The 27,530-nt window shown below is 43.7% G+C and overlaps 1 protein-coding gene across 1 annotated transcript; it reads left to right on the plus strand.

The window, feature by feature from the left end:
* Positions 1-1,216: 1,216 nt before the first annotated feature.
* On the plus strand, positions 1,217-27,530 carry PDE6B (phosphodiesterase 6B). Its single transcript, XM_027745246.2, has 22 exons — positions 1,217-6,578; positions 8,867-9,019; positions 9,357-9,446; positions 11,821-11,961; positions 12,977-13,051; positions 13,142-13,206; positions 14,149-14,215; positions 14,364-14,411; positions 14,597-14,746; positions 15,743-15,886; positions 16,449-16,514; positions 17,085-17,231; positions 18,787-18,894; positions 19,868-19,977; positions 20,981-21,068; positions 21,633-21,733; positions 23,127-23,234; positions 24,441-24,504; positions 24,845-24,919; positions 25,825-25,908; positions 26,190-26,346; positions 27,423-27,530. The coding sequence occupies exons 1-22, from the start codon at positions 6,168-6,170 to the stop codon at positions 27,479-27,481; spliced, it is 2,511 nt and encodes an 836-aa protein (XP_027601047.1). The 5' UTR covers positions 1,217-6,167; the 3' UTR covers positions 27,482-27,530.

Genomic DNA, 27,530 nt, shown 5'->3' on the forward strand with positions numbered 1-27,530 from the left:
TAAAATTAAGGGAATCTGTGCATATGTACCATGTGTACAAGGAGGATAAGGTCAAAAAGCCACATCAGGTCTGTGGTGTCTTAATGAAGGCTTAGGCATATTTCCAGTCTTCTGGCAAGACAAAGATAAGTTTCCTCATAAGTGTCTCTCAAAAAAGTACCAATCAGGCTTGCCAAATCCCAAACTGACCTGTGGGCTAGAGTGCAAGAGAAGGGCTGCCACTTTCAGAAATCCACCTCCTTTCTGTGAGGACCACTCAGATGTAAATCTCTGACTGATTCCTACAATTCACCAATGCAACATATAAATTAGTATGCTAATTTTGGGGTAATTTTCCAAAAGAATTGATAAGATGAGGGCTGATATTCCTTTGTCATGACAAAATGGAGTCAACATTCTGGCCAAAATGCAAGCACATTGCTCACCCCTTGCAACTGAACTGGCAGCAGCACATTTTCCCCTCTACACAGTAGTGCATGGGATTTATACTTTATTACAAACATTTATCGATCCTGCTACAATTCAGATATCAGCTGTCCCTCCAGCAAGGAAACACAGCTTAGCATAACCAGCTGCTACTCAAGCTGCATTTCCTGCAGAGCTGGAGTCGTCACTAATCCATGCTCCTGTGCTCTGCTGCTGCATTTCTGTGTGGCAGCCAGATTGCATTAAAACAAGTTATGTGTTTCCAGCTGTGCTCATGCACACACCTTGGCTGACACATGTCCCCACTGCTGCCGTCCTGTACCTCTGTCGGCTCCTGCCAGCTCCAGGGGCAGGACTCAGAGCTTGCCCAGTCTGGGCTGGAGGAGGTTCTCCAGCCCCTGAGGTCCTGATGAAGGGTAGGACTGCCCCTTGCTCCCCCAATTTGGTGCCATCCCCAGACTTGCTAAGGTGCCCTCTGCCCCAGTCCAGCTCCAGCCAGACTGACCATGTGTGTTGACAGTGGGTGGCAGTCTCTCACCCACTGGTGGCTGCACTACCTGGCACTGCAGGCAGGAGTGTGGCACAGCAGTGTCTGGGACAAGGGGCAAGATCCCAGGAGGCAGGGTCATGCTGTGGTGCCATCTAAAGGTCCTTGGACAGCCACAGAGGGGAAGGAAAGGGGGAGGATGCTGAGCAAAGACTGTAAGGTTTTGCACACTAGCCCTCCGTGGAGCAAGAGACAATCCACGTGCAGCTGGGGGAGCAGACCAGACCCTGGGGAGTAGAAGAAGACCCTGGCCCAGGAGAGGCAAGGGACATGACTGATCCTCGCTGGGCTCCCCTAGCTCCAGGCAGGAAAGCTAACTCTTGTGTACAAGCAGGTGGCATGAGAATATTACATGGTAAATCAGATAAGCTGCAATCTCGTTATGCAGCAACGGATGAGGGGGTCAGAAAGGTTTGAGTATAGCTGTCAATACAGTATCCTGTAAGGATAGTGTCTAATCAAATTAGTCACTTGCAGCTCCCCTCCCCACAGCCTCTTGGTTAGGAGGAAAACAATGTTCCCAGGAAGGAGAGGCGCTAAGCATCTTGAGCTCTGACATCCTCAGCATTTGCCATCCCTCTTTCTGCTTTGCAGACACTGTGCACTGTCTGCACCCACTGCTTTGGACACAGTCCCATAAGTGGTCCTAACAGTGCTGCTTTTCCTGGAAGGTACGTTTTGCACCGGATGATTCTACTCCACAGTTGGAGTCTCCAGTAGGAGAGTCTCCCTCCTAGGACTGGGGAGAGACTGTCATACGAGTTGTTGGGAGGAGAGGAATTTTATTCCCAGGAACTTGAGCTCATTTTCCCAGCTGCCAGCCAAGCCTTCAGGGCAGCTTAAACATTTGAGGTTTTCATTTGAAACACTGTTTAAGTGACGTCCACCGACACCCCACAAAGTAGAGGTCCTATGCCAACTTTGCAATTCAGGTTTAAAGCTATTAAAAACAAATTTGTGCAACCACACGTGTTCAGATATTATTATGCTGCGTGACAGTCTAGTGCAAGTTTCCTAAAATAGCATCCTCATCCTCCTCCAAAATCCTCCATTGTCTGCCTAACTCCATTCAAAGAACATTATCCTATTGCAAGCTTAGATTGTATCCACTTCAGTTACCAATGTTATGCCAGCAACGGCTTTCATGGTGCCACTTGAGTATCCCTGAAGGCCTAGGGAAGGAATACCTGAAGCCTTTGCACCGTGCTTTTCTATTCTGGGTACATCAGCCCACCACCCTTCTCCAAGGGGGTTTCTGTGGCACTGCTGGCTCCATTTCCAAAAGTGATTTAGATTTCCACCTGCCATTCCTACATGGTTTCAACTGCACTGCACTTGCACAGCCCTGGCTTAGCCTTACAAATGTTGCATCAGTTTCTCCACCTCTGCAGCTAGAAAATTCAGTACTTTAGGACCTTCATTCCCTCCCCTTTTTTGGGAGGAAACCTTGTTAAGTTTCAAACCCTGAGTGCAGAAGCAGGAACTGAGCTTGGATCTTTCACATTTTGGGCCTGGAGTATTGCTGTTGGACACTGCTTGTTTTTCTTATAAATGTTTTGAAACAAAAACATTTATCTTGAACGAAACATAACCTTTCATACCAAACAAAGTGTGAATATCTGGAGGGTTTGGATCCAAAAGATACAAAAGTTCACCCATTTGCAATTTTTCGGCTCCCAAATGACAGCCAAAAAGCATATACACCAGTTTGCATAGCTCTTAGTGCATCCACAAAACCTTTTTATGTCAAGAAAACACCACATGTTGCAAAGCCAAAAGGACCTTCTGTTCAGATATAGGGCATCCTGAGCATGTCCTCTAACTGTATAGCTGTGTCCTGTGATAGCTATTTCATAGATGGTCTGATTCATGGACATTGAAACGTTTCTGAGAAGTGGCTATGAGCTCCCTGGAGACCTTCTCTCCTTACACAAATATGACCTGGCACAAGGAGGTTCCAATAGATCCTAAAAAGTGCCAAGCCACGGTATGCTGAACTGTAAGAGGAGCTACACTTCACTTCAGACTTTTTTCAAAAACCCAGTGGCAGAAAAATTAGTTTTCCTCCAGTTTTAAGAAGTTGTTTGTCTGTATGAGTTCCAGCTGGCTCTATCACTACATGTGCATCTCTTCTGACTAAAAGTGTTTGCTGAAGAAAAGGATGCATCTCTGTTTCTAGGGATACCTAAGATTGGGTAAGAGCAATCTCTTCCCACTGTTTTGGAAGCCATTTCTGTGCAGGTCTAAAATCTACTGTATTGACATGATTATGGAGAACAGACTGATCCCTTTTTCTTAGCAGTAGCATTTAATAGAGTTGGAGACTGTTTTGTTTAGAAAAGAGACATGAGAAACCTCAGTCTTTCCTCAGAGGTCACATTTTCCCACTGTATTCCACGTGAGACATCTGTTCAGTACAACTTGGCATAATCTGTTATGCAATAGAAGGTTCATCCTAATGGATGTACACCTCCTTCTGCCTGGTAGTCTTGACACATGTGCGGTCTCTGTTAAGCCCAGACAGTGACTCATCCCCATGAATTCACCAGGTGACTGTTCTCCACCTGAATAGGACTTTCCATACACCCTTGGTGAGGTCTAGTGCTCTTGTCCTGAACACATCTGTCTGCAACTTAGTTTTAAGATGGTGCTAAAACACATTTACAGACACCTGACCGCGGCTTGCTCACCGACTTAATGTTTTTCCACCCATCAGTGGAAATAATGAGATGCCCTACATCTATGAGAGCCTCCACAGAGAAGCCTACTCAAGAAGTTCTGAATGTCTTTAGTGAGCTACTAACAACAACTCTTCATCTCTCAAATATATTTGCTGCCGCCTTTTAACTACTTCATCTAAGCTTTCACCTGAAGAGAGTATCTTGTGTGTCATTTCCTCATCAGTCAAGAGCTGTGGCAGCCACTACTTTCTTTTTGTCTCAAGACTTATAGAGGAAATTATGATGTATGACACAGTTTGCTCTTGACAAAATCACACTGGATGTTACTTGTCTCCTCTATTTATGTACAGACACAAGTTTGTTCCTGTATTTCTTAGAAGCCAAATTTAAAATGGTCTGCTGTGAAATTCTCCAGTTCTTTCTTTTTCCTATTTTGCAGAAAGCATCATTGCATTTACCTTTTCCCAGCATTTCAAAACCTCAGAAGATCCTCCATTAATTGTCAGAAAAACTCATTAACAGTTTAGAAGTTATTTCACACATTCTAAAAACTCTAGCTCTTCAATGCTTTCCCTAATATTTCTGCTCTTCCCTATATGATAAACAGAAAGTGTTTATTGCCCTTCATGTTCCTAATGTAACCTTATATTCAAGTTGACTTTTCTTACTTTCCATTTTTAGTTGTTCACTGTATTTTTTACACATCTTCAATAATTTCACCATGTTTATACACTTTCTGTCCGGTTTTCTCTTCCTTAAGATTAACAAGAACACGTAATTTACAAAATGGCCTGTTTTTTCCAGTTTGAAACTTTCATTTCATGGTCTCGCTCACCTAAACTGTCTCTCACCTTCATTTTTCAGGCAATTCTTTCCTTTGCTTTCAGTCAAAACCAAAGAAAATTCCCTCTTGCTCTTTCTGCCAGCCTTTGTGCCCAGAAAACTGCTGTGACACGTGAAACCTGGCTTAACAACCTGCAACCTGAAACACTGCCATCCCTACAGATGTCTGAAAATTAAAATTCCACATTGCCACCAAGTTCTGTGCTTGGGACAGTCCTGCCTATTGCTCAGAAAAAGGTTTCACCCATCCCCGTTCCGGAGATCTGGAGCAGTCACGCACCATGCCAGCTCTGAGTAGGTCCTTGTCCCTCTTTTGGAACGTGGTTTTTGGAGGCAGTGTATGTGGCCCTGGCACACATCACCTCCTTCAAGTCTTCTTGAGCAGTAGTTCTATTTTAGTATCCTGGCTATGAGAATTACCAGAACAAGCCACCTTCCTCCCAGGTACCCACATTCACATTCGGGCTGGATTGAACCACTCCTGGCAGTAGTGACAACACTCTCAGAGAGGGCACAGCGTGGGCCCTTACTCCTTCAGCAGGTTACTCTTGTTTATTTTCCACCAATGTGGTGGATGGGACTTACTCTTGTTTGCCAGTAATGAAAACTCCTGTGCATTAATTCCTCTGAAAGGTGATGGCCTCTGAGGCATTTTGCCTCCCAGCATCACATTTGTCCTCACCTGCTGTTTGCACAGCATGGTGGCTTCATTGATGTGAAACAACTTAGGTTTCTCACAGCCATAATTCTCACCCTTTCTCTCCACTGATAGCGATGAGGGAAATTTTTCTACCTTCCTGGTTTGCTTGGGTTTTGTTTGGTGTTTGTTTTTTTGTTTGTTTGTGTTGTCTTCAAGGCTCTCCATGTTTTCTTAGAGTGTTTCAATCCAGTAATCCCAAATGGAAGTTCTCCTTCCTGAAAGGACCCACTAAGAAGCGTATTTTCCTGTCCAGGTTTTTACTAGCAAGAAGAAAAGGCCATAGTCCTTGCAAATTCAATTCAAATCCTGGACTAAAGCACTCAGGATTGGTGCTTTTGTTAGAGAACAGCCCTTAGACGAGCTGTCCAAGAGCCGTCCAAGAGTCATGAAATTGTAGAGAGAGTCCTGAAAGAGCAGCGTTACCTCACTGTTTTTGTTCTGGCCACTGTATTCTTTTGCAAAGGACGCACTTCCTACTCCTGCTAGGAGCTAGGAGAGCAGGAATAATAAGATGCTCACCTTGTTAGCCAAGGATTAGGCCCAAGCAGTATATATTTAATTAGACTTTAAAGAGCTTATTTCAATGTTAGGAGATGCAGTTCTTCCCTGTCGCTGCTGCCTCAATATAATTGTTTCAGTAAGTGTTCTGCTTATCAAGAGAAAGGAGAGTGGTTTTGGATATTGCAAGTACTCAATGTTTGTTTGCAGTTAGATTAAGAAGCGGAAAGTTGACTCAAAGCTCTTGTAGAGGTCATCTAATCTCTTTGTTTGAGAAGATCTGTCCTCTCAGACTCACCTTCGGCACTATAAAGGAATACATCTTCCTGATGACAAGCTCTCTTTGCAGTGATACTTCACCCTTAGTCATTCTAGAAGCAGCATCTTCTACTAGAAAAGCTTAGGAACTACATGAGAAATTAGAGTGCTGCTTGCAACGACCACGTCTTCCGCAAGATCCAGGGCATTCACAATGAGCATTAGTCAAGACGACGTGGAGAAGTTTCTTGATGGCAACCCTGCTTTTGCCAAGCAGTACTTTGAGAAGAAACTGAAAACAGAGTCATGGGATAACAATGAGAGCGAAATACTTTTTGAGTTGATCCAAGACATGCAAGAAAGCATCAACATGGAGAAAGTTGTTTTCAAGACCTTGAGAAGAATCAGGTCCCTTATTCATGCTGACCGCTGTAGTCTTTTCATGTACAGGCAGAGAAATGGCACACCTGAACTCGCAACAAGGCTTTTCAACATCCAAGAGGGAAGTACTCTGGAGGAATGTCTGGTGTCCCCAGACTGCGAGATTGTCTATCCACTGGACATAGGCATTGTGGGTTATGTTGCGCAGACAAAGAAAACCATGAACATCAAGGATGTCCATGAGGTATGTTTGCCATTTATTCATTTACTGGGTAGAAGAGAGGCTCACATGCTTACTAGTGCAAAGGGGTCAAGAGGTAGCAGTGCCTCTCAGTGCTTGGCCAAAGGTCTTGTGGTGTAATAGCGGTGTACTGGAAACAAAAGCACCAGTAGCAAGTTTTCAAGTTGCTTTCAATTTCATTTATAGAATGAGGTGAAGCTAAGCCCGTTAATTACGCTGGGTCTTAGTGCCTGGAAACAAGTGCACTGCCACACCTGGCCTGTCAAATTAAAAAAAAAAATAAAAGTCACCCGTAGTCCAGCAGAGGAGAGTGAGGAAGTCAGATCTGCACTGAACGCACATGGAATTTTTCACAGAATTTTACGATCCATTAGTAAGTTGCAAAGAGAGAGAAATCCTTTACGGGAGTACAAAGCGGGTTTTTGCACTAGAGAAAACATTTGAAAATGGTTACTGTCTGATGAAATTTCAGCCAAGGGCATTTAGAGACATTTTTATTAAACAGAGGGAGTGGACCTCAGAACAAATGTGTTAACTGCAACCTGTGTATGGTGGATCTTCATCAGAAGCAGAACAAGACAAGTTTTGACCAAAAAAACTCTTTCAGCAAACATTGTAAACTGGAGGGATCTCAGGAATTTTAATGTTTTATTTTTATGCCTTCGTGACAACATTTACTCCCCATACTTCTGGGTTGAATCACCTTAAACCAGAATGGCAGCAATAACAATCCGCTTGTTCTAATCATAGGTATAAAACTAAAATCCATGTGACCTAAATATGGCATTTGGGATTACTCCATCTATTGTTTGCTAGTTATAGAGAGACCATCTGTTGATCGATTCATTTGTTGCTCAATACAAGCATATCCAAACCCTTTGGCAAAACCTTCCTTGTCTTCCACAGAAAATAGACACCGATTTGGTTCTGCAGCTTTATTTTTTGACATTTGGGTTGTTTCTGATCTTGGGGGAAGCATCAGAATGTGACAAACTTTTTAAAGCTGTTTGCTTTCTGATGTTTCTTCAGAAATATGGGAGCATTTCAGTGCTGTGAGCTAAGAGCTGCACTCCGAGTGCTTTCAGACATCACCGTAAGACATTCCTTTGAAGGAGACCCAGAGACTCAATGCTTGGTCTATCCCATTTGGCAGAAGGCCCAGCAGTGGGGAAGGTATGAGGAGAAGTACATTAGGGAGAGATTATTCTTCTGTTTCAACCTTCTGAATATGATCAGAGCTGTGTGGCTTTTTCTAACCCAGGTGGAAGAGTTATTCACCTGAGCAGAGAGAAGATCTTGGGTCAGCAGGACCATCCCTGCACTCCCTAATGGCAGGTGATGGAGGTGTCAATAGGACCCCATGCAAGTGAAGTGACGGGCCATCTGCTTTCCCTGTACTATGCTTTCTCTGCTTTGTTTTCTTTTGTCATGGGGGGAAATGTAATATTGATACAAGGATGAACTGGACAAGTTCCTTTTGAGCTGGCCCCACAGCATGACCTAGCATGCCCCCAGTGGTTTGAATGGCAATTCCCTCCTGGGTGACTTCCCGGGCAGCCCAGTCCATTGCAGAGCTGTCTGCACATGGCAACCACTACCAAAGTGCTCCTGGGGCAAAAGGGGGTGGATTGCTGCCAGATGCAGGGGAAGATTGCCAGGAAACACACACTAGTGGTGCCAACTGCATCCTCCCTTGGAGTACCTGCCCTACCATCTGCCATCCCACGCACAAAGGCCCGGCAACATGTGAGGGAACATCTGGGAGAACAAGGAGTAGATGGCTTCATGGATGCTGCAAGCTGACAACAAGCCTCAGGGTCCAGGCAAAAGCAGAAATAAAATGAGAGTGAGTGAACTTCCCAGTGACTGCACTGGTTCATACACCGTGGCTACGCAGTGCTGCAAGGTATCTGTGTGCATTCACTCCACAGTGCTAACAAGAAGCCGGAGGAAAGGGTGAAGGAGGCACCATGAAGAATGTCATCTATCTGAGAATGATCAGTGGAGAGCCTCCTTGTTCTGACAGTTTGACATGTTAAAGCTTATGGCTAGCAGGATCTCCACAGAAAGTTAGAAGCACACGTTGCAATCTGAAGCCACAGCTTCTCCTCTTGATACTAGCTTTATCATCCGTAGACTGTCCAATTTTCTGTTAATTCATCTCTCTTCCTCAATAATTTTTAAGTAAAACTTTCTTTAGGCAGCTCGCTTTGAGAGGCTGTGCTTCATCTTGGTTTTAAGTCTACGGATATTGTGGAAAATGCTTAATTTGTAAATTTTCTGTTAAACAGTGTGCCCAGTTCAGTCCATTTGTCGACGAGCTCACCAACTATACTACAAAAAACATCCTTGCGACACCCATCTTGAATGGCAAAGATTTGGTTGCTGTCATTGTGGCTATTAACAAACTGAACGGCCCACACTTCACCAGCTCTGATGAAACAGTAAGTGGTCAGTAGCTGAGTTTCTATCAGAAGGGTGTTACCTGTGTCATGCAAAACAGATTCTTTTGTGCTGGGGATGTCTGCTTTCCGTGAAGCTCCAGTGTTGTGAGTTTCCCTAAAGGGGACTCACCCTCTAATAAAAGAGGCTTAAAATGAGGTTGCTTATCTCATAAGTCTTTCATGGAAGACACAGTGGGATAAGCCTCATCTCATGCCAATGCACAGCAAAGCATTTATCCAGGGAAATTCCCATGATGCTTGTAAAGCAGTGTTATGAAATACAGTGTACATGAGGCTGCTACTGCGTTCAACTCAATCTCGTAATTTGTCTTTGCAGCTTTTTCTGAAATACCTGAATTTTGCATCCTTGAACTTGAAAATTTATCACTTGAGCTATCTTCACAATTGTGAGACTCGAAGAGGCCAGGTAAGAGTGAAAATGCAAAACGGGTTATATCTCAAAACCAAATGAGTGCATTCTTCTGATTTCAAAGGTGTACCTGATCTGCTTCAGAGATTTGTGCCCTAAGAGCAGGAAAAAAAGAGACCCTCAAGTGCTTTCAGGTGCTGTTCCTTCCCCAGAGTCCTTCATTACTCTTTCTGCTGCTACTGGCAAAAGTGCAGGACCTGACACAGTGGCACCAGTTTCAGCAGGACTGACTTCCAAATGTTTTTTTGACTTGAGGCTGCAAAACACTCTTGGGGTCATTTAACCACTTCAGCCAGCAGCACTAAAAGATTTCCTGAGACGTAGGAGAATGTGGTATTTTTTCCTCATCTACTCATTAAAAAATGCTATTGAATTTCTTCTTAGAGACAGTAAAATGTTTGTTGTACACCTTTTGTACTGGCCTCTATCAGTAGAAATGACCATAGATTAGGGTTTTAGGGTATTCTGAATTGAAATAATCAACCAACGTTCTTTTCCATGACTTGTATTACAATAGGATTCTCAAATTCATTGGGATGGATGTGAATCCTTGCAATCACTTTCTGTATAAGGCAACCAGTTATCATTGAAGAGGACATGCAGTGGCGTCTGTGCTTCGTGGCAGCCATGATCTATTCTCCAGTGGGGGTTCCTATGGGGAATAAATGCCTGTCTCAGCAAAATGAATGCAGAATGCAAGTTTATTTTGAAGCTTTGGGACAGCAGTTACATTTACTAATTCCTTATTGTATATGCTTTACCTAACTTTATTAATAAAAAACATGAATGATGGCCAGGTCAGACAGCCTTCAGCAATGATGAGTAGTTCAACTAAAGCAGAACTGGCAAAGGTTTGTTGCTGTTGAGGGCTTAGCAGTAGATCTGGTAAGAAATAGGATAGAAGACAAAGTGGAGACTCAAAAAGTGGAAGGCCTAATGTCTCCCAGAGGGTGCTCTGGTCTGGTTCTGAACCCAGGAATCCTGTGTCCATGTACTATGCTGCATCAGCAGGTCCCACAGAGAGGGAGGAAAGTGAGAACGAGATGCAGGACACACTGCTATAGTTCTACCAGTAGTTCAGTTATCAGACCTCTGGCTATCTAGGTCTTACAGTCTGTGTGAGAGTTAATACATTGTGGTATAACCAAAAGCACCGAAATACAGAATGAGCAAATCACATTCTCAAAGGTGGTCTAGGATTTTAATGCTGCAAATCCCATCTGCAAAGACTGTGCAGTACTGTGCATAAAATGGTTTGTGCAAAGACAGTTCAGTCTGCTTGTGCTCAGACACTGTGTAAGAGTCTTGTTAGAAGACCATGTAATACATTTTGACCATCTTTTTTACATCATACCATGAATTAGACATTTTTCAGATGTTTGTTTCGGTCCTCCTCACAGAGTTTGTGGCTTTCAGCATTACTTACTGCGTGCTGTAAAGTGCCAAAAACTAAACTGTCGCTCATTTTCCTATCTGAGGGATGCTGACAATGAACATCTCAGATTTTATAGAGTTGTCCCAGTTTATGAATTAGAAACAGAAACAGATGCAGCTCATGATTGTCAAAATCATCCGCCAGTGTCCAGTGAAGAGGTGAGGCACCCTTTTTCTGGCAGTGGCCATGTAGCAGCACTTCTTGTTCAAAGCACAGGTCCAGTCCACTTCAGGTTGCAGCTCTCAGTGCTTTTGAAGCACTGTTCCTCACATCTCCTGGGATCAGAAAGCAAAGCAGTCACATTTGGATACAAGCACACATGCATTAGCTAAGCTAAGGAATTGTGTAGATGCTTCCTTACCACTTCAGAGAATATTTCTCCTTTAGGCTCACGAAGGCTCTCCTTGCACCACCAGCAATACTTGTGCAACCTCCATTTTCACAAATGAAGGGGCCTAATAGCAACATCTTTCTTAAGGGTACATCTGTGGGGCACAGAGCAGGTAAAAGGAGCAGACATCGATGTGCATACAAAGCAGCTGTGCAAAGGCTTTGAGGAAAGCGTTGATTCACGTATTTCAAACACCAGCCTCTGTAATTTGCAACGTTTTTGGTGTTAACTGGTTTTGGATGCAAGATTTTACTTATGGCTTTAAAACATAAGTGGAGACAACTCTCTACCTGACAGTACTACTTTTTTTCGTGGTGTGTTTTTAAGATTGCACTTCTACATAATACCCCGAGATGACCTGACTCTTCCTCCCTACTGATTCCCAGCGTGAATAAGCAATGCTTTTGCATTTTGCTGTGTAGGTTTCCTGCACTTTTCAGGAACTGCAGTATAAAAACCCAATCGTTTCCTTGTTGCTCCAAATACATTTGGGAAGCCCATCTCCCAAGGAAAGGCTGTGCTTACGTTTTGATCTTTCGCTGCAGGTGCTGTTGTGGTCTGCGAATAAGGTTTTTGAGGAACTGACTGACATTGAGAGGCAGTTCCACAAGGCTTTTTACACGGTGAGGGCATACCTGAACTGCGACCGGTACTCAGTAGGTCTCCTGGACATGACAAAGCAGAAGGTGAGCGTTCACATCCGTGTTGTGCATCTTTCTGATTGCTGCTGTCCCCTGAGGGGAGATACCCTGAGATAAGTTTTCCCGATGCCTGTCAAAGTGCAAATAAACTTGGAGTGGTAATTCCTACTTTGGTTGGCACTCTTTTGTTGTGCAAATGAAGAGACGGGCTTAATGAAAATAGAGGAAAAGGGGAGAGCTTGTCACTAGAATGGGACTGTCAAAGGCTGGGAAGAAAAATGAGGGGAAAATGTGTCTGACTGTGGCAATCCTGGTCAAAGCCTGCAACACAAACACAACCTTAGAAAGCCTGCGGATATCAGAAGTATACTGAGATAGCTGTGGAAACCCCCAGCAACAAAGCAGCCACTTTCCTGAAGGACTCATCCATGTGCACAATATCCAGGCTTTTAAATGGAATTTGTCTCCATGAAAACAAGCTGACAGAAGCTAAGTTACATCTGTTTTGGTCTGATTGTTTGCAACTTTGTCAAGTTCTATGTGGGGGTCACGCAGCATCCTTGTCAATGGAGCCCTGCTTTATTCCATGATCAGGCTGACCACTGTGTTGCCAGAGCTCTTACAGCACACTGTCTTGTGAAGAAGTGTATTAAAAGATCATTAGTGTGCTAGAGACACTTTGATCAGCATTATAATGAAGCCTAAGAAGAACAAGCAAACAAAATATTTCAGCAATCTGGCAAGTAGTAGATTAGCCCTATAGTCACACTCTGGAAAAGGAAGAACACAAAAGGTGTTGGCATGGCCATTTGCTCTGAGTGCAGCCAGCAGTGTTCACTGAATGAAGCAGCACCCTGTGTACAGGCAGTATATAATGCACCCCACTTTCCAATTTAGGTATTTGGGTATCATTCTGCTGCCTAGTATTGAACTAGTCTTATTATTTGATGCCTTATTTTACACACTACAAAAACCAGCACAGTAGAGCAATTGTTGCTTTGAGACCAGAGGCAGAATGCACTTTTCTACTCTAAAACTACTTCTTTAATTTTAAAACCAGGAATTTTTTGACCTATGGCCAGTCCTGCTGGGAGAAGTACCCCCGTACTCAGGGCCTCGCACTCCGGATGGCAGGGTACGTGAGAACAGGGCTTCTTTACCTCTCTCCTGCCTGGTTGGATTGCCTCACCACTGATTTCAACACCACTCTTCTCTTTATTTGTAGGAAATAGTCTTTTACAAGGTCATCGATTATATATTACATGGAAAAGAAGACATTAAAGTCATTCCGTAAGTGCCCAGTCCCTGTAAGTAAGGTACTAACACAGAGTGTAGGTAAAACCAAGATTCCCCATGATTTAAAGACATCCATGAGGAGAAATGCAAAGGACTAATAGAAGACTGAGTAAGAGAGGCAGAATGTAAGTTGGTTCTTCAGCTCACATCTCTGTGGGATAAAGATTTCCCCAAGGGCACTGGGATCCTGACTTGCAAGCCAGGCTCCAAAATTCACTACAACCAGTGATTCTTTTTAGATGCAGAAGTGAGCTGTCTTGACTGCCAGCAGTTTTGCCACTCTCCTTGCCAGGCTGAGGCATCTCTCCTCCTCCATGCCTTCCCTATGGAAGTGGGTGAGCCCACACGGTATGCCCTTTCGTTGAGGCAACGTTTCCTTGCTTCTCTCTAATCCTTCAGTCGCTGATCCCATCTTAGGGCTACCTCTGGCCTTTCCTCCTCTCCTCACAGCAGAAGACATCCTCTTTCTGAGAACTGCCCTCTCTTCTTGCCACTGGATGTTTCAGAGGAGCCTTGAGCACCTTAGACAAACCTGACATAACAGGAGTTTTGCTCAGTTCTGATCCCCAGTACAGCAGTGTTCAAAGTTCAGGCTGGCAGACAACCTTGGCCAGAAACTTCCTTTTATCTTTCTCTCTGTGTTGAAGGTCTGAAACATGGCCCCCACTCCCAGGAATTACTTTTTATTATGCCTCTGCAAACTGTGATATTTTATGTGTTATTTTGTATTGAATCCTTGAAGAAAAAAGTATTTACTTACATGAAAATTTTTTGCTTGTGCATGTGGATCCTTTGAAAGTAACAGGACTGTTTAGGAACTCAGAGTGAAATATGTAAATCTGGATTATGCAATCAGTTGGATACACTTCAGCTCCATGATCATCCTTCAGTAAACATATGTCCTTAATTTCCTTTATATATTTTTCTTTCATTCAGAAATCCTACCCCGGATCACTGGGCACTAGTTACTGGACTGCCAACCTATGTGGCTGAAAGTGGATTTGTGAGTACTTAACCTAGGATTCATCAAACCTTTCTGAGATAAAGTCAGACTCATGCTGCTTTCTCATCAATTCATCAGTTCTATGTTTTGGTAGTTAAACTTCTCATTGCCCACATTGTAAAACTTTTTCTTTTGTGTGATCCCCTAGATTTGCAACATTATGAATGCTGCTGCAGATGAGATGTTTAACTTTCAGGTATTGTGAAAACTTCCACTTCTGTGAAGGACTCTACTTTCTCTTTTTCCAGAAATGTAATATTGCGTCAATATTAGATATATAAATACTTCTTTTGTCTGAAGTCTTAATGTAAAATGGGAATGATGATGTGTTTAGAAAACACATTAAGTACATGATGTCTTTCTGCTTGCTGTTGCTTCAAGGAAGGTCCTCTAGATGAATCAGGATGGACTATCAAAAATGTTCTCTCCATGCCAATTGTGAACAAAAGGGAAGAAATTGTTGGTGTCGTCACATTTTATAACAGAAAAGATGGGAAACCATTTGATGAACAGGATGAAACCCTCATGGAGGTATAGTTCCTTTCTGTGGCTGGAAGTAATTCATGTGTTGAAGAGCTCACTGTTGCTTATTGTACACCCACAAAACATCTCCAGTGTTTTGAAGCTAAGTAGACTACTTTGTTGCTTAGAGAGGTGTTACACATCACCTTAGAAGTTTTGAAAGCAGCTATCTGACACACTGGGGAGTCTGGTCTTGGAAACCCAGCTGTGTTAGCATCATTTTGTTTCAGCATTCTTGGGTTGGACACCTAGCCATGAGCAGCTACTCTGTGCCAACACAACCGTTCTGACCTGCGTTCACATACTTGACAGCTGGTTCTCACTGACTGGGCCAGTCCCCCCCCAAAAAATTACACAGAAATTATCTATGTAGCTGAGATACAAAGGGAGGCCAGCTGTTGAATCTACCAGCAGCAGCTGTGAGCAAGGACCTTGCTGCTTAGAAATGCTCCTATGTTAGTTTCAATGCACTATAAGCATTCAGCTCTTGGCATCTGTTATCAATCAGAACATTTCCTGAAATAGACTTTTCTTATCAAACTAAAAGACTGTGGGGAAAAAAACCAGTTTGAATTGGCCACTGGGCAGCAAATGAGTTGAAAGCAAACACAGTGTGTGCGTAAATACATGTAAGAGGTGATGAGACCACCTTGATCTCAGCATTCCTGACCTGCTGTCACCATTGTAACAGCAGCCTTTCCACAGGCGTGGAGGCACTTGCAGCAACACAGAAATAGTTTTCTGTACACTGAACTGGACAGAAGGTCCTTGAGCCTCCACAGCATGGAGGCTCTGTAGGGCTGGGCAGATTCAACAGCTGGGGAGATGCTCTGCTGAGGAGTAAGTCACAGCTGGGAGCAAACACATGATCGCTTATTGCTAGAATTGTGGACAAAGTGGAGCTTGTGTTTCTCCAAAAATATATCATGCAGTGTTATATTTCTGTGCGTTTGAGGAACAGATGTTTCAGTTATTTCACCGTTTCCTTCTTTTCCCCTCACCAAGTCCTTGACACAGTTCCTGGGTTGGTCTGTGCTCAACACAGACACATATGATAAGATGAACAAGCTGGAGAACCGGAAGGACATTGCTCAGGACATGGTGCTCTACCACGTGAAATGTGACAAGGATGAAATCCAGGAAATTCTGGTAATGCCTCACAATGTGCAGCACACATCCAGGTGTACTGGCCTGGCCCACGGCTTATGGCACAGACACAGGTCTCCCATTTCACAGAAATGCTTCCAGCCACCATAACGTCGAGGCAGCACCTGGGCCCCTAGTCATTGCACAGTGGCTAAAGAAGTTTCTTTTGACTCTGTGGTCTGCCCTCCACCTTGGCACACTGCCCCAATACGTCCTTTCTAATTTCCTCAGCAAAGCCAACCTTAGGCACTACTCAGGGCAGGGCTGTAGGGATGGAAGAGAAACTGATTTATTTCCTAAAACCTTCTTAGTGCAGAGGACGTGAAGCTAGAGGACCCAGCTGGGACACTGGATCTAGGGGGACATTTACGAGTAGGGGAAACACAAATCCAAGGAGAGGGAGAACGCTACCAGGAAGCATGTGTTGAAAGACCAGAAACTGAAGTAAGGTCCAGGAAGGAAACACAATTTGCGTATGACAGCTACCCTAGATTGCCCCAAAGCAGCCAAGTGCAAAGTCCATTGGGGTTTAGTTGTCAGCTTAACACACTCATGCTCTTTGCAGCCAACACGAGAAAAGCTGGGGAAGGAGCCAAGTGAGTGTGAGGAAGAGGAGCTGGCAAGCATTCTGGTAAGAACAATGTACTGCTGGAATAAAAAGCCTTGGTGAGCAAACATTGCCTGTGTGGATGCAGGAAAGAGTTATCAGCATTGGCATGCTGCTACCTGGTCAGGGGCAAAGGCAAAGCATATCCTGCCTTCCTTTGCTGCGTGAATTTGGGGTTACCATCATAATGTCACAGCACGTGACTTCCCTAGGTCCTGGGGAGTCCCTGCTCCCTGCCACTTCATCTCAAGGGGTTCAAAGTCCACCTGGAAACACATCAGTCACCTCGGCTTGTCACGCATATTGTTCTCCAGAGTAATTAAGGAGGGCTGTAAGTCTTCCCCCATTTTGAGTCTTCAAACTGCATCAAATCAAGTGCTTAACAGAAAACAAACAATATTTCATGCACTTGACCAAATCCCACCCTCTCCCCCCATTAATGGGGTTACTATGAAAAGCTGCATTTCAATCTGTTTATGTGTTATATGCTAAAAGAAAAAGTTCACAGCAGTGCCAGACTGATAAGTTTTTGATAAGCAAACCTAGGAATGACATAAGTAGCAGAGCAATAAGCTATCCCCACCTCTCTTACAGAAAGAAGAGCTCCCGGGGCCCACTAAGTTTGAAATCTATGAGTTCAGGTTCTCTGATTTTGACTGCACCGAGCTGGAGCTGGTGAAGTGTGGCATTCAGATGTACTACGAGCTCGGCGTGGTGAAAAAGTTCCAGATCCCACAGGAGGTAGGAGCTGCCAAAACCCAAGATGCCCTGTCTTGGATGGCCAACAGACCCACCCTGTGGCTGAGGTCCCCACGCAGGGCACTCTCTGTGCACGCCCAGCGCAGCTCACAGAGCAGCCATGAGCTGGGTTCATGGGGGCTTGCAGAGAGGAGGGCGTGTGTCCTAAGCCCCCTCACACCTCTGAGGGCAGGGGACCGCCTCTCACTGCCACTGATCACTACGTGAGTGTTTGCAGCGCAAAGCTGTCCTCCTCTGATCTGAGCTGCCTGCCGCAGGTGGGGTTTGCTGTGAGGTCTATGGAGATGGGTAGTACAGCACGCAAAAGGTTGCTTGCACTTGCCGCGTAAAAACAGTTTCCAGGCACGACGTGGGGAGTGCCTGCCTGTGTGTGCTTGTTTCCTTTGCTATAGGATGTACCATTCAGCTTTCAGCCAAGATATGCTGAAAGCCACACTGGCAGGTCCTTGTGTTTCTCATCCCCTTGCAAACACGGATGTGCTCTCATTTGGTGCAATTGGCACCAACTTTCTGACTGTGGTCGGCAGGAATGGTGCGACCCTGTGGGAACAAGGACTCCATAGCCCCTGATGTGCAAATTCACGATTTTTGCCACGGTTCCCCCGTAGGAATCGTGAAACTGACATTTCAGCAGCTCTGGTGCTCCCCAAGGGATTTCTCGGCACATTATGTGAGGTTTATTTCCATCTAGTGGGATCTGGAGGTAACTGCAGGAAGAGTTTTCACCCTGGAAAGGCAGGCTGGGAATTAGAAGGGAAGCGAATGGGAATTATCTCTATGCCTCTTACTTGTAGCAGGTCAGTGTCAAAAAGTACCCAAAATATCTACTCTGCAACAACTAACCCCTGATACACGTGTGAAAAAAAAGTCATTCTTTGCTGCAACTCTGAATAGTTGAGATTTTTAAAAATGAATACTCATCCATAATTAATTTTCTCTCTAATGGCAAAACCTACAGCTACCTAACAGCTACAAGATGTAGTACACACGGAGTAGTAGAATGCAGAGGGGGAAAGCTAGTTTGTTATTTAATGCCCTATATTGTAGTTGCTTAGGTCTCTACATCTATGGATTCCCATCTCTTGAAGAGAGATATCAGTATTAGTAAATCACAAGATACAGGACAGACAAATATTATGAGTAACAACTTAGATAAAAAAAAATTCAAGAAATTCACAGTCAGTAAGATGAAACCACAATAAATTCACAAACAGTACAATGAAATCTCTTTTCCTTTAGGTAGTGATTATTCTTGTTTACCCCACAAACATCTCTGTGATTTTATTTTTCTTACAAAAAAAAAAATTAGAAAACAGAGAGCTATATTTTGGATCCCACTTTGCTCTCCACTAATCTTTAGGCTTTACTCTAATAATGCTGTCAGGGAAGTCTGATGACATTACAGCTTCTGATCCCTTTCTGGGGCCACCTCTGTAGGACTGGAACCTCATCCATGACTTCTGTATACGATTCTCATTGTGAGAGCCAGAGCCAGCGGCTTCATCACCCAAACTAACATCCTCTTCCCCATTTGCAGGTTCTGGTAAGGTTTGTGTACTCCGTCAGCAAAGGCTACCGGAAGATAACTTACCACAACTGGCGTCATGGCTTCAATGTTGCACAGACCATGTTCACGCTCCTGATGGTAAGGTAACACCACCCTGGTTAATTCTGTGGCACAGTTTATTTACAGCACCTAAGAAATATGCAGGTCTCCCTTTGAATCCTGGTGTAGGAAAAGGGTTTGTCACTCCTAGCACAGGTCCTGATGAATGAGGTCTCCATTTGCCTTAGGTAACAGTCATTGCATTACATTTAAATCTTTGGTCAACACTGGCCAATGAATGGAATGCTTTAATTCTCAGGTGTGTGTGGTGTTGAATAGACTCCAGACTAAATCCGTCTGCAGAGTAGGGGAAAGAGACTACAGGACTTCCATTCTTCCAACAGATTCTGACAGTAAGAGCCAGACTGAAGTTAGCTGGTTGGGATGGAGGCAACCCCATGCTTTCCATTTCCAGGCAGGACAGACACGGGTGTAAGTATATCGCTAGTGTGAACACGGCAAGTGCCACTTCTCACAGGCTCTCAGGGCAACAAACACCTCAACAAGAAAAACAAGTGTCTGGCTGCTGCTCCACACCAAGGATTGACCAGCCAGGAACCACTGAGGATGGTTTCACACATCTGCCTACACATCTGGCAGCAGGCTTATGCCTACCACAATCCCTTGGGTGATTCAGCTGGGACATCACATTGCCCAGAAAGATGAGGAACCTCTTCAAGTAGTACTTTCTGTCCAGCGACTGCAGGGGTGCTTATGACAACCTGGGTGAACCCTAGGGCACAAGACTTCTATAGCAGGATGCAGACAACACTGTAGATGTGCATCAAGCACATAAGCACCACACATATGCCTACCTGAGTCTGAAATGTTCTGTTTCCAGCTGATTCCCCATTTTAACCTAAGCCTACCATGTATGGTGCTTAGGTTCACAAATGTTTTCAGTTCTCCTGGACTATTCCAGTAAGGAGATCCCTGGCACAGAGCAGTCACAGGTCAGTACCTGTTCCTGTACGAGATGCTAACATATGGCATGTACATTCTCTCCCTCCAGACTGGCAAACTGAAGCGTTACTACACAGACCTTGAAGCCCTTGCAATGGTAACTGCTGCTCTGTGCCACGATATTGACCACAGGGGAACCAACAACCTTTACCAAATGAAGTAAGCACTTTCTTACTGCTTCAAACCAGTTCTGTTGCTCTCAGGTTGAGTAGAATCAGGCTGTTGACCACACCAAACTCCAGTACAGCTCTGTTTAATACACAGGGGTAACAAACTTCTTTTGCAAATTTCCTTGCTTTTCAGCTTACTACAGCACTTTGGTTTATGCTTTGGCCAGTGGTGACACTGAAAAATTGCTGTGCTCTCTGGGGCTTGCTTGACCTCCTAGCAAACCTCCTTTGGTTAAAGCAAAACTTACACTACCATTACAGTGTAGAAGGCACTTGGTAGCCCGAGTGCCACAGGAGACCTATGATGCCACCAGGAGCACCCTGGGCATAAGACGACTAGTTTCTGATGGAAGGTACCTATGCAGAAAGCACCATGCACAGCACTGCCCTCACCACCTACAGAAACAAAGCATCTGTGAGAGTGCTGCTCTCAGTAGGTAGTTATTAGCTACAGAGAAAAAATTGCATGATTTCGTTGACTAGTCAAGACCCTGTTGCTCCCTTAAAGTAGTGTCAGATCATAGCTCTTTTGCAATGATTGCTGGCAATACTGTCTTACTGTTTTCTGGTGCTTTGGAAAAATGCTGAGTGAAGCTGGCTCACGTTTTTGATACAAGAGGGCCTTGCTTTTCAGCAAGGAAAGTGTTCAAGGATTGCAGGGTTTTATATTCCTATTACTAGATATCAACACGTATTTAACTCAGGAATTAAACAAGCTTACTAAGCTGAGTAATTACAATGCAGTCAGATACAATGTTTGAGGGGAAATTCATAGTTGAAAGACTGTCTTATACAGTGTCCAAATAGTTATAAGCAGTGTCACAAAAGTCTTTAATTAGACTGAGGTCATTACTTACTGAAAAGTGCTACTCTTAACCCTTTTAAAAGGAGTTAAACTTATGTGTGTGACAAAAAATAAATAAAAAATGAGACACTTCTTTTTATTTTTAAATGCTGCACTTACATTTTTAATCTTTCCTTTACGCAACCAGATCTCAAAATCCCTTAGCTAAACTTCATGGATCCTCAATTTTAGAGAGACATCACTTGGAATTTGGAAAATTCTTGCTCTCTGAGGAGGTTGGTAATGTACTGTAATATAAGGGCATGAATAATTTAATTTTAGGGAAATTTTTCATTAACAACAGAGCTGTCAGCACAAGACCTTTCTCTGGATTGGATACTGAGAAATTGCAGCTGCCTTTGTCCCCAGGTAATCTCTCCTCACCCAGGACCAAAACACAGAGGTTTCCTTAGTGCATGACTTGGTTCCTTCAGAAGACGCATCGTTATCCACATAGGAATATGTTAAATAAAGGATTGTTCTCCTGTAGCCCCTCTGACTAAGGCTGACACATTCCCACAGCTAACTTTTAATTTCAGGCAAATTTGCACTGGGGTCAGGGGATGGGGTTTGGGTGCACGCTGTGTAACAAGTTTCAAGATACAGACCCCGTTCAGTGAACAAAAGAGGAAACCAGCCACCCACATGTGAACGGGGCTCACAACCCTTGCAACTCAGGGGAGCAAGCTGAAGCTGTTAAAAGAAAATAAAAGTGAACACCTTTGGGAAAGGGAGGTGGCCAGGAACCCAAAAAAACCACAGTGACTGAATTTTGCAACTCCCTTTCCTTCTCTTTTCAGTCACTGAATATATGTCAGAACCTCAACCGCAGACAGCACGAGCACGTGATTCACCTGATGGAAATTGCCATTATAGCAACAGACCTGGCACTCTACTTCAAGTAAGTCAGTCACGTACACTGTGTGTGAAGGGCAGAAAGCAGCTGGCACTTTACAAAGGCCAAATGTGATGCTTTGCTCTGAAAGCCTCCCACCCGTGCAGCAGTTTCTTCACAGACACTGGCTCTGGGAGGCTGCCTTTAATATTGACTGCAGAGCTGGTGGGAGAACTCAAATCATTCAAAAGGATTTTGAACTTCTGTCAAACCATGTATGTGACCTTTTAACTCTCTATTTCCAACAAGGCAGGGTTATATGATCCCCTAATGGAAAGAGATGTCAGGTTTGGGGTTTTTTTTAACCTAGCACTCCAACACTGAAAATACTCATAAATGGCAAATGGTCTGGCAAGGGCTGCACTAACTTCTCTGGGAGAGCAGCATGACACAAATAATAAGTGGTCTATTGTAAGTGAATATCCAGCTCACAGTCTATTTCACACCCAAAAGCCAAAATTGCCAAACATCTTGGAGCAGTGTGTGCTAACTTTCTGGGACATAAGGCTGAAATTCAATGACATATGACTTCCTAATTAACAAGGAGCTCTCAAAATGTGCTTTCAGAGTACTGTGTCGAGACCAGATTATTGTGTTTTGTACTGCAGTACAATTATGCAAAATACAAACAGTCCACAGAAGAGGAATTTGAGGGAGATTACAAAGTCTTACTCTGAAGATACAATGTCTGTGTGGGAGCATATACCACCACTTCCTCTCCAGCTGGGAACAAACTGGTCCTTGACCTCCTTGGTCCACGAACTGCAAGCAAAGTCTTAGTTAAGACCCAGGAATATTGATGTAGATAGGTCCTCAAGGAAGCCCCAACAAACCCAAGCACCACCACCTGCTTCTCTTAAGTAGTGGAAACTATTGTAAATGCCTTAAAAATAAGTGTAGTTGTGAGACATGAGCAGGACCTTGAAAGTATTTACAACTGCAAGTTATGTCAGCTGAGAAATGCTTTCACCTTTGCTGGCAAAATAAAGAGGCTTTTTCCTTGAATGTTAAGCAAACTGCAGAAACCTAGAGCTGGAGTATTTTTAAAGCTACTTGTCTTTGTATACTTAGTCAATCACTGTTAACCTTATTTATATACCTAAACATATGTAGGGAATTCTGAGGAATGGTTTACACATGATACATCCATGTTTTGAGTGGCATAAAATCTGGAGAGACCTGATGTTTCAATGCTAGCAGAGAAGACAGGCCACATCACAAAACTACTTCATACGTGCTCTAAGTGCCAGGAGAGCAACTACTGGAAATCCTTCTGGAAGGGTTAGCAATACCAGGAACAGCTATCTGGTTTTAACATGTTTGTTTCCTTGTTTCACAGATTTTTCCTTTTGTCTCCCCCCCTTTTTTGTTTTGTAAAACTTTTTTTTTTCCCTCAAAGAAAGAGAACAATGTTTCAAAAGATCGTTGACGAGTCTAAGACATATGATAGTGAGACTGCCTGGACTGAATACCTGTCTCTGGAGACAACAAAGAAAGAGGTTGTCATGTGAGTAATCAGCTCTGGAAAGGTTAGTGATGTGTCCACCTGGTGAGAGCTCCAGTATACCCTTTGTGCTGCATTTGGTGCAAAATCAGCACATGATATATTACTGCATGCTTAAATTTGACCTTCTGGAGAAGCAGGGTTTAAAAAGGGAAAAAAAAAAAAAAAGTAGTTCTTCCTCCAAATAAATCTGGGCACATACTTGTAGGGAGATGGAAGATCCCTTCTGGCTGTATATTCCTACCAGGCCACCCTGTGGCCTGTAGACCAGAAGCAGGGACATCCAATCCACTAGCTGTTCTTCCCAGTGGCAACCAGTCTGAGTCACAATGCTGTTGTTGTGACTTGACAGCTGTTTTGCAGGATGCTCTGCACTGGCAGTGAAGCACACTCACAATCTCACTGCAGACTGCACTGCTACACGTCCATGAGGGAGACAGAGATGCTACTCCAAAGCCAAGAAGTTCAACCCAGCACTGACTGGTTTGATCTTGTTCCATGATGGCTGATCCTCAGAAGATGACATCTAGGGTGCATGTGAAATAGGCCATAACCAGCTTCAAAGACAGGGAAGCAAATACCATCTCTCTGCTGCTCCCATTTTCTATGGACTGCCTAGTAAGTCTGCTTGGATATCTATACGTGGAATAGGGCAAGAAGCTGGCGAGCAGTGAGTATTTAGGACCTTTGAGAAAGAAAGGCAGGATCAGTTCTAAAGGCATAACTGGAAAGGAGTGGCATAAATTTTATATTGGTGAGTATCTATAAGACTTAGGAATGCCACACCGCTGTTGGAGACAGCACCACAGGCCTTTGGACTGAATAGCTGGGACCTGCAGTTCTGTTTTGAGCCCACACATGGTCCCCATTCCCCTGACACCTACAATATGCAGCCAGAGTGCAGTGGCCAAGGACAGGAAAAGCACTTTGATTAGTTCACAGAAAGCTAATTCTAGTCTAGGAAGGTTGTGCAGTGAACATGCTAATGTCAGAAACAATGTTTCCCATCTCAATTCCATTTTAACCAAGAGAGCAATTCTTGATGAATGTCCCAGTCAGAATCAAGGCTGTTACAGCAGCATGTCTTTCTTTATCACTTCAGCAGGAACAAGGGGATACCTGACACAGTACTGGGACATGAAGTTCCTGAGCCTGCAAGAAGTAAGGTGCAGGCTACAGACAATAAATTTATTTCTTTCCTGTTTTTAGGGCAATGATGATGACTGCCTGTGACTTGTCAGCAATCACAAAGCCTTGGGAAGTCCAGAGTAAGGTCAGGTGCTTGATATATCATTAGATTTCTGTAGTTTATACTTCAAAGTAATGCAATTTCCTAAGCTGCCTGGAAGGTCAATCAGTCTCCTACCAGAATTACCAAAAGAAATAGCTATAGTCTTGGTGGATTAACCATTCTTTCAGATTGTAGTAGTGTTGGAAATGTTTCTTAATAGGTGAACAGTGGACTAATGAGATCAAGTGCAATAAGACTGTTGAGCTGTCACTACACAGAAGGGTTAGAAGTCAGATTTTCTTCATGGTGGAGACCTGAAGCGCATCAAGTTACGAGGCTGAAGTTGGTACTAACTTTTCTTTTTCCCTCCTTGTCAATGTAGGTAGCTCTACTGGTAGCAGCTGAGTTCTGGGAGCAAGGAGACTTAGAAATAAGCGTCCTTCAGCAACAGCCTATTGTAAGTACCGTGCGAGAGCCAGGCAGCTCAGTTCAGACAGCAAGTCTCAGCAGAGACTTACTACAAGAAGTGCTGCTGTCACAGTGCTGTGACTCTGCCTAAAATCACCATGCCTGCCAAAATCCATTGGAAAAGTGTGTACTCAGTGAAGAATCTCTGACTAAACCCAGTGATTCTTGTCCAGCTCTCCATATAGTTAGATGGCTTCAGTGGCTGTGAACCATCGAGGAGTGGACTCCCCCTGGAGACTTTGTGCTGGTCCCTTACAGAAAAAATGTAAATTAAATACATAAGTCACAGAAGAAAGCATAGTTTCTGATAAAGAGAAAAACTGCAAACACAAACTCTGTAGAGTCAAGAAACTTTCTGGTAAATGGAAGGGTGTTTCTAACACTTTTTTTTTTTAACACATAGTTAAATTTGGCATTGAAAGGGACAGGAATCACTCCTTGATGCAGCCTCCACCTGCGTGGTTTGGGTTTTATTTAAGAAGACTTTCATACACCCCATCTATCCACAGTGGCATTACAAATAATATATTAATTGGCAAGGTCTTATAAGAATATAATTTTGTGCTCAGTTACATTTTATAGAATTCAAAACCTCTTCAGCCCTATAATAAACCTTCCTTCAGGTATCTGAGACATACATGGGAAAGATTCTCTGTCCTCCTCCCCATCCACAGACACTCAAAGAGCTGTCTAAAATTTCTACTAAAATGGCAAAGGAAGTCAGACCACTTCACTCCTCTGCAGTGGAGAAAGAGGGCTGTGATGGACAGCCTCTGTGTATGGCATGACAGAACTGCTAGGCTGACACAACAAGGCGATTTTGGGGAGAAAATAGAAGTGTGTTTTTCAATTAAGTGCTCTCATAAATCATGGTCAACTTGTGTCCTCCCACAGCCCATGATGGACCGAAGGAAAGCTGCTGAGCTTCCAAAGCTTCAAGTGGGTTTCATTGACTTTGTGTGTACGTTTGTCTATAAGGTAAGCAAAGGGTACCCTTGCATACCCCATCCTTCTCAACAGGGGCTCAAATACCAGGTGAGCGAGTCCCAGTGCAGCAACACCACTCAAGGGGGGAGGGACAAGTAGAGGAGGCAATATCTGCCCCTCTGCAAGGCGTTGCAGCACGGTGCTTGTTTGTGCCATTAATGCTTTCTCTGCACAAGCCAGCTTTGGAGGTGAGGTGTCAGGGTCTGCCCTGGGGTACGATGGACAAGCACTGCCCCTGCACTGCATTGTGCTGACAGGTGTGTTTTGGTTAGGAATTTTCACGTTTCCATGAGGAAATTCAGCCTATGCTTGATGGGCTCCTGAACAATCGAAATGAGTGGAAGACCCGTGCTGATGAGTACGATGCAAAAATGAAAGCTCTGGAGGAAGAGAAGAAAAAAGAGGAAGAGAGAATGGCTGCAAAGAAAGGTCAGAAACAGTAATTAGCTTTACATTCTGAACTCAGAAACATACATATGCAATACACTCACAGATCCGCAGCAAGCTTTGCTAAGATGGCAGAGTAAGATGTCCACAAAAAGTTTCTTAAATTTGGCTCCACTGGCAAGGCTGAAGGCACCATGACTGGCTGTCAAAAAGGCCACCCACTTAAATTCCCAAGAACTAGTTTCTGAGAAACTAGTGAGAATCCATTCAGCACAAGTTCCCATGTAGCTAAGGATAGCCAAAAGTTGTTTGCTGTCCCTGGAAAACAGCAGGGAAACATCCCTTTATGCTCAGGGACTGTGGCCTATGTGCCGTCCCACAGGTCATAAAGCAGAAGCTAAGAAAAGTCAACAGAGTCCTAGGGGGAACACTTGAGGAACAATGGTTCATCCCATTTCTAGTCCAGATTAAGTACTACCTAGAAGCCAGTAGTAGTGGTAGAAACTAGCAGCAATCTGTTTTGGTCAAACCTGTTTTTCTTTTTCTGTGGGCCCAGCCTGTGTAGTACTGAAATCCATTGGCTGTAGCAGGCATTGGGTGAAAGCTTGTTTGGCAGCCTGAGCACTTGTTTGACTCTCAGTAATGTGGAAGCAGAAGGTTGTCCTGGCCTCTCCCAAATGATCAAATGTCTGCCAGAACTTCATGCCTCCGCTCCACAGAGGCTGTATCTGAACTCTCCTTTTTTTCCAACAAAATTCCAGCAGCCCTCGAGTGACACAGTTCAGAAATAATTAGAGCTATCTAGGTGTCTTATCTCAGTTTAATTCATACAAGTTAAATTAAAATATCAAAACTGCTTTAACTATTATTTGGAAAATTTCTGAAGAATTACTTTATGAACAAGTAATTGATATTCAAGCGAGGAAGATTTCTACTAACTCTAAAATACTCTTTCCAAGCAGCCTTACATATACAATTACTTTGCACAGCAGGCAGCTCTAGATAGGGTACTATAGTTATGACCTACACTGGTCATTGGAAAACATAAAAGTCCTTAAAAAACTAAGAAGAAAATTTGTGACTGTGTCTCTAATTCTGTGTTTCTTTTTACATGGCAGATGGAATAACCTGTAACGGAGGAACAGCTCCAGCTTCCAAAACCTGTAGCATACTTTAGACATATATGCAATATATGCCACCTAAAATGAGAATGCCCACGCTTAAAA

The sequence above is a fragment of the Pipra filicauda genome, unplaced genomic scaffold, assembly GCF_003945595.2.
Source record: "Pipra filicauda isolate LSUMZ 115617 unplaced genomic scaffold, ASM394559v2 scaffold163_size1657671_pilon, whole genome shotgun sequence".
Lineage (NCBI taxonomy): Eukaryota > Metazoa > Chordata > Aves > Passeriformes > Pipridae > Pipra > Pipra filicauda.